The 8011-nt window shown below is 35.4% G+C and overlaps 1 protein-coding gene across 4 annotated transcripts in view; it reads left to right on the plus strand.

Annotated features, from left to right (window-relative positions):
- Positions 1-8011, plus strand: part of LIN54 (lin-54 DREAM MuvB core complex component) — a 50570-nt gene that overhangs the window by 29574 nt on the left and 12985 nt on the right. For all 4 annotated transcript variants that reach the window (XM_011356347.2, XM_011356350.2, XM_011356348.2 and 1 more), the window contains exon 5: positions 4027-4243. In XM_011356347.2, coding sequence (XP_011354649.1) covers positions 4027-4243 — 217 coding nt within the window. The remainder of the gene's footprint in view (positions 1-4026; positions 4244-8011) is intronic.

Below are 8011 nucleotides of genomic sequence, written 5' to 3' on the forward strand. Positions count from 1 at the left end.
TATCTTTTGGAGACTCTGCTTTCAGTTCTCATTTTGAGTGTATACCCAGAAGTAGAATTTCTGGATCATATGATAATGCTATGTTTAATTTTGAGAAACCACCATTCATTTTTTTCCCCACAAATGGCTATGTCATTTTACATTCCCACCAACAGTGCACAAAAGTTCCAATGTCTCCATATCCTCACCAACACTGTTTCTTGATAGTAGGCATCCTAATGGATATGAGGTGGTATTTCATGGTAGTTTTGATTTGCATTTCCCTAATGATTAGTGATGTTCGAGTATCTCTTCATGTGTTTATTTGCCATTGTATATCTGTTTTGGAGAAATGTCTATTCAAGTCGTTTGCCTGTTTTTTAATTGATTCGTTTGGGTTCTAGAAGTTCTCTATATATTTAGATTTTAATCTCTCATGAGACATATAATTTGCAAATATTTTCTCCCATTCTGTGAGTTACTCTGACAATATCTTTTGAAGCACAAAATTTTTAAATTTTCATGAAATCCAATTTGTTTGTTTTTTCTTTTATTGCCTGTGCCCTTAGTGTCATATCCAAGAAATCATTGCCAAATCCAGTGTCCTGAAGCTTCATCTTATGTTTTCTTCTAGGAGTTTTCTAGTTTTTAGGTCTTGCATTTAGGTCATGGATCCCTTTTGAGTTAATTTTTGTACATGATTTTGAGAAAAGGTCCACCTTCATTCTTTTGCATGTAGATATCCAGTTTTCCCAGCACCATTTGTTAAAAAGACAATCTTTTTTACATTGAATGGTCTTGGCACAGATATTGAAAATCATTTGACTATATATGTGCAGGTTTATTTCTGGACTCTATCCTAGTCCATTGGTATATATGTTTGGCCTTATGCCAGTGTTGATTGTATTTTTTAGGTTAAATCTTTGATCTATTTGGAATCTGTTACAAGGAAAAGGTGATAGTGATCCAGCTTTTTTTCTTCAGACCAAATGGCTAATCCATAGAATTAATTGAATAGCTAGCTCATTATTCGCTATTGCTTTGCGAAGCCAGCTTTCATCATGAACTTTCTATACATGGTTTCTTTTATCTATTCCTTTGACCTTTAGACCAATCCCATACTATTTTATTTACCCTATCTTGGTAATATGTTTAAATCCTTAGTGTGGCTGGTTTGTGATTTTTATAAGGCTGATGTCTTATAAAGCAGATTGTCTATTTTTACCTGATAAGATTGTTTGACCATATCCTTGAATGCTTCTAATACATCACATTTAAATTACTTATTCTTGCCACTACAATTCATAACTATGAATAAAATCTGTTGAGTTAATATCCATGAGAAATAACAAATGAACGCCTTATACCTAGTTAATAATATTTCACCAGTCAGTAAATCAGTGCTGAAAGTTCTGGTATCCATCTCAAGATTTGACTCTGTCATTAGTCATGTAATATATTTATCTCTTCATTTTCTCATTTATCTCTTTTAACTTAGAAGCATTTTAAAGCTTGCAAATTTGTTGCTTGATAGTTTTATTTATTTTTATAACCTAAAACTTGGGAATTAGGATAATGTAAACATAGTTTTTCCATGATGATAGCTTTGTAAACATTCTGTCATACAAATTTTAAAAGCATGTTAATATGGAACCCTACAAACTCCTAATTTCAAACTATACTACAAAGCTATAATAATCAAAACAGTATAGTACTGGCATACACACAGATGCATAGATCAATGAAACAGAATGGAGAGCCCAGAAATAAACCCATGAATATATGGTAAATTAATTTATAACAAAGGAGCCAATAATATACAATGGGGAAAGGATAGTCTTTTCAATAAATGATGGGAAAACTGGACAGCCACATGCAAAGGATTGAAAGTGGACCACTATCTTACACCATACACAAAAATCAAGTCAATGGATTAAAGATTCGAACATAAGATCTGAAGCCATAAAACTTATACAAGAAAATATAAGAGGTAAGCTCCTTGATATTGGTTTTGGCAATGATTTTTTCGGATAGGGCACCAAAAGCAAAAATAAACAAGTGGGACCACATTAACTAAAGCATCTTATGGCAAAGGAAACCATCAGCAAAATGAAAAGGCAACCCATGGAATGGGAGAAAATATTTGCAAATCCTATGTCTGATAAGGGGTTACTATCCAAAACATATAAATAACTCATACAACAGAGATTAAAAAAAAACAACAAATGCAATTAAAAAATGAGCAGAGGAACCTAATATTATTTTTCAAGGAAAGACATACAAATATACAACAGGCACAGTAAAAGGTGTTTGACATTACTATTTATCAGGGAAATGAAAATCCAAACCGCAGTGAACTATCACCTCACACCTGTTAGAATGACTGTTATCAAAAGGAAAAGAAATAAGTGTTGGAGAGAATGCGGAGAAAAGGAAACTCTGGTGCACTGTTGATGGGACTATAAATTGGTGTGGCCACTATGGAAAACAGTGTTGAGGTTCTTTGAAAAACTAAGAACTACCATATAATTCAACAATTCCATTCTGGGTGTTTACTCGAAGGAAACTAAATTACCATCTTGAAAAGATATCTGCACCTCCATGTTCATTGCAACATTATTTACAGTAGCCAAGACAGGTTAACAACCTAAGTCTCCATTGACAGATGAATGGATAAAATGTGTGTATGTGTGTACACACACACACACACACACACACACACACACACACTATATTATTAAGCCATAGAAAAGAATGAGATCCTGCTATTTGTGACAACATGGATGGACCTTGAGAGGGCATTATGCTAAGTGCAATAAGTCAGACAGAGAAAGACAAATACTGGGTGATCTCACAAGTGGAATCAAAAGGAAATAAAAAAGAACCCTACAGAGAACAAATTGGTGGTTGCCAGAGGCAGGGGGTGTGAAGGTGATCAGAGGAACAAACTTTTAGCTATAAGATAAATTCTGGGGATGTAATGTATAGCCTGGTGACTGTAGTTAAGAATACTATATTGTATAGTTGAAAGTTGCTAAGCCAGTAGGTTTTTTTTAAGTTCTCATAAGAAAAAAATAATTGTACGCAATCATGGATATTAACTAAACTTATTGTGGTATTCAACTACTAGAGGAACTTTTTTAGGTGAGGCAACCCTTGGTTGACCTCACAGATTGCAAGGACCTTGTCATCTTACAATCCCTTATTTTTTACACCTACAGCACCTAGTCTTCCATCCAAGTACTAGCCAGGCCCGACCCTGCTTAGCTTCCAAAATCAGACAGGATCAGGCTTGTTCAGAGTGGCATGGCCGTAGACTGGAAAAATTTAAGACTTGTGTGTTCTGCCTTTGATATTTCATTTAGCTTTTTAAGAAGTCACATTGCTTTTTGTAGGACTAAAGAACACAATTAAAAATGATTGTATTGACTCAGATCTGAATCACCCAAAATTAGTTTCCCTAGACAGTCAAAATTGGTATAATTCTCGACTGAATTTGGTCTTCTACCCATATGTTAGTAGGCTTATTTGTATCAGTGGAGTATTCTCAGCCTTTCAGAATTGACTAGATTTACTGAGGATATAATATGGGCTTTTCTTTTGGCTTTCTTCATCCTTTAGAACTTGGGGAAATGAAATTTGTCAGTTAATTTGGTGGGCAGTAATAAAGCCAATAAATCCTTTTTTTGTATGTTGAATATGAGGCTTATTTCTGGGAGTTTTAAAATAATCCTTTTCTTATACTTTTTACCTGATATTAACAAAAACTGTATAAGTTCTTGTAATTTAAGTAATAATTTCTTCATAGCAATTCATCTGACCCAGACTATCAAGGAACTTAACTACTAGAGATGGAAGCTAGAACTCTAACTGTGGTTTCACTCCTGTATTCGTTACTATTCATTTCTCTTTAAACAGGTTGTTCCTTTCAACAGCTTTTGATGAAATACAGGAGCAGACATTTTTACTTGAGTGATTGTTCTAAGTTAAAAAGTGTAGGAAAATTAAATACCAGATTAATGATAGCCATATTGTATTGTTTAATAGGCAGTGAAATCAGCTGTGCAGACCATCACTGTTGGAGGCGTGAGCACATCACAATTTAAGACAATTATTCCGCTGGCAACTGCTCCCAACGTCCAACAGATCCAAGTGCCTGGAAGCAAGTTTCATTATGTCCGACTTGTTACTGCCACAACAGCCAGTAGCTCAGCTCAGCCAGCCAATCAGAATCCCAGTACAAACACTCAGCCTCTACAGCAAGGTTAGTAACCATTTTTTAAAAATAGTAATTATACTTTGAACATTATTCAAGAACATTGGTCCTTGCTGAAATCCTGATTATGGCATTTCAGCTAAGAGTTTGAATCAGTAGCTGTTACAGAAAGCCATGAAATAAAATAGTTGTTGTGTATAACTATAGTATTTCATTCTTGTAGAAGTTGGTACACAGTGTGCTTGCTATACTACCAAATAAGCATAATTATTCATCAATATGTGGGTAGCCATTTTATTGCTGTTTTAAAACCTACTATTGATGCTAGTAGGATAAATTTAGATGGAACCAAATTATCTTATTTTCTAAATTATGAAGATGCTTGATAGGGTTTGGGTCAGTTGAAATGACCAGTAGGCGAGGTGTAAATGATAAGTAAGAATTTATATCACTTTCATTCTTTACTTCTTTTAAACTGTAATTGCTAATAAAAAGCCATTAAAATGTTCAGTTGTATTTTTTCTGGAGGATATTCCTGTTTATAGTCCTTCCATTTTCTGTTTGTGTTTAACCTTTCTTACCACCTGATACACGCGCGCGCGCGCGCGCACACACACACACACACACACACACACACACAACCTTTCTTCATATTTATCTACTTGTTAAAAAATCGAATGGTATGAAAGGATCAGGACAGTTTATAGTTTAGGGCATTATTTTTTTTCCTTGGAAGACTGCTGTATATTCAAATATCAAAAAGCAGTTGATGGCAATTGAATGGTTTATTGTTTCCTGGATGTAAATAAAAGAATTAAAGAGCATTTATTTATTCTTACTATTGCTGATAGCTAGTTCATTTAAGGGAAACTGTAGAAGAAAAAAACTTTTTAAAATTACTGATGAGAGAAAATGAAGGACTCGTTATCAAGAATAAACCTTTGGTGTAAGTAGAAGGGGAAGCTGAAGATCCAGGAAGAGTGGAGGGATGGGTTGAACATCTCATAATTTTAGTGGTGCCTTCTTTTCCAACTTCATGTCTGTCTTTCTGTCTCTCTCTACCTCTCTATTCTCTTCACCTCTTGGAAATCCCTCATCTCTTCCCCCGCCACCACTTCCCATTCCTTCTTTCGTTTTTTGCTTTCCACCTTGAACTTTCTTTTCTCCTTTCTCACTGGCTCCTTCTCTATACATGTATTCTCTTCCCACCCACCCACATACACTTACTACCCAGGCAGTTTCCTATATATCCACTCATATTTTTTGGCTTTCTCTCCTATCCCATAAAATATCTGGGTATATATAATATATATTATTTCACAGGAATAATGAGTTTACCATTTTTATTAGAGATACACTAAATAGTTGCTTTAGTTCATCAAATGTATAATATGTCTTTCTAAGGGCTTAATTTCCTATGCCATTTACTATGCCAAAGGAAATTGGGCTCATTTTGTGTATTTTCTCATCAAAGCCATATGAAAACTAGTATTCAGTGGCTCCATGTTGTTCACTGCTGGCTGGATGGCAGGCGCACTGCAAGAATACCCATAGAGTTCTTGGCTTACCTCTTTAGAATATAATCTCCTAACCATCTTGGTGAGGGAGGAAATCAGTTTAAGAAATTAAGTCTCAAAAACTTTCAGGTGTGGTTTCTCTAATTGGAAAGGGCTGTTCTAAAAGGATTGTTTAGAATTCTAGTTAAAGACTAAAAAATAAAACCCCATGCCAGCTTCTATGAAAACTGCAGTAGTAGTAATGTGGAACTGCCTAAAAGTTGAGAAGTACAGACTCACTTATTATGTAACATCAATATGAGCCCTCTTTCCTAGTCAATTTAGTGTTCTGTTTTCTGACCACTTGTCTTATATTTTCATCGTTCCCCAGGTTTCAGTTAAAACTCAGCATGTTGATGCCAAGCTAACATAAACTAGAATTCCCAAATTTTCTAGCTCTGTGTGTGTTCACAGATACTTGCACACACAAGTATGAGCAAGCAAGCAAACACATGGGATCCCTTTTTTTTATTATCCACATAGGAATTATTGGAGTCTGAGGGCAGACCACACACTCCTTCCCCATTATTTTACAGACCCCTAGTTGTTGCACTCACTTCAGAATCACTGCTCTATGTGTTCATGCAATGATGACCAGCATCTCCTTTCCAAGGAACAAATGGTGTAGGGAGTCCACTCTTCTATGTCCCAAGCATGAATTCAGGCTTTTAATTCCGTTTAATTTGCCTTTTAATTCCTTATGGTATTGCTGAGACCAGTCTACAATTGTTACAACTTCATTAAAGATAGAGTAACTGAGAAGACTCAAACAGAAAAGGAAACAGTTTCGAAATCAGGTATCAGATATCACTGCTTTTGTAATTCGTGGTCATATACTCTTTTTTTATACCGGATTTATTGAGATAGAATTCATATCTACAGCCACATTCACCTTTGTTAAGCATACCATTTAGTGGTTTTTTGTATATTCAGAGATATGCAATTCTCACCACTAATCACACACTTTCTGGAGGTCTCTTGCCTTCCCCTTCTCCCTACTTACCTTGCTGCAGGGGCCTGCTCACTTTTGGGTCAGGTACTCTAATGTTCTTCCAGGACTCTCAACTTTTGGTTTTTAGTCATCAACCCTCCCAGCCTTCCTATCCAAGGAAATGTGGTGTTTTTCTTTTATAGTTCAGAGCAGTTTAGATCTCATTATCTCAACTTCTCTCTTTCAGACCAGGCTCTAGACCATTTGCATAAATAAAACCCTAAGGGATGTCTTTTCTAGCTTCTTAAATCCCCTTTTTTAGACTGTGGAAGTGGCAGAAGGTAGTATTAAATTTTGTATTTCGTTTGGTCCAAACATAATAAGTCTAATACCAAACTCCTGAATTTCATCATAGCACTTCTCTATGTCACGTTTCATCCACCCTTAAAACCAGCTTATTCTTGAATTTTTAGCTTTAATGGCTGTCATTTTCCCAGTCACTTGAAAGTTGCTCAATGGCTTAACTTTTCTTCCCTCTCATCCTTACAATTTCTGCCATCCAAAAGGTTGATAATTCATGTTCCTTTCACTTCTACTGTGTCTCTTACAACTGCTCTTTCCTTTCCATTCACTGCTGTTAGTTCCATTCTATTTCACACAGTGCTGCCAAATAGTTTCTTTTTGTGCTGTTCTAATGATATTTCTATACCTTAGAATCCTCATCTCATTGCTTACTGAATTAAAAATATAGATTTCTACCATAACATTCAAGGTCTTCAACACAACGGCCTCAATCTGCCTTTTTGTCTGTGCTTGTATACTTTAACCCTAGATTCCAACCAAACCGCTCTGTTCACTAACATTTTGTGAAATGTTTTGCTCTTTCCCAGCATCAAGCCTTCTCCACTTTTCATGCTTCTGCCTCTGCGTGGAATGTGCTCCTCCAGCCTGTGTGCCCCCACTGATCAGGACCCATCTCAGACACTGTGTCTTCAATGCATACTTTCCATACTCCCATCCTCTGCCAATCACATGTATATTCTGTCTCCTTCGAACTCCCACAGCATTTTCTCTGTTTTTTGTTTTTTTTTTTTTCCAGTATTTGTTTTACTTGAAGACTTGTCTAAACTGCTCTACTTGAATATAAACTCTTTGAGCGTGTGTTTTGTACTTTAGTTTCCTTGGAACACTGTCTACAGTGTCATTTATATAGTAGTACTTGTAATAATCACAACAATAACAACAGCAACATATTATTTTTTTCTTTTTTTGCATTTTATTTTATTATTAGTTTCAAGTATACAATACATTGGTTAGGCATTTATATAG

Source organism: Pteropus vampyrus, unplaced genomic scaffold (genome assembly GCF_000151845.1).
Source record: "Pteropus vampyrus isolate Shadow unplaced genomic scaffold, Pvam_2.0 Scaffold25, whole genome shotgun sequence".
In the NCBI taxonomy this organism is placed as follows: domain Eukaryota; kingdom Metazoa; phylum Chordata; class Mammalia; order Chiroptera; family Pteropodidae; genus Pteropus; species Pteropus vampyrus.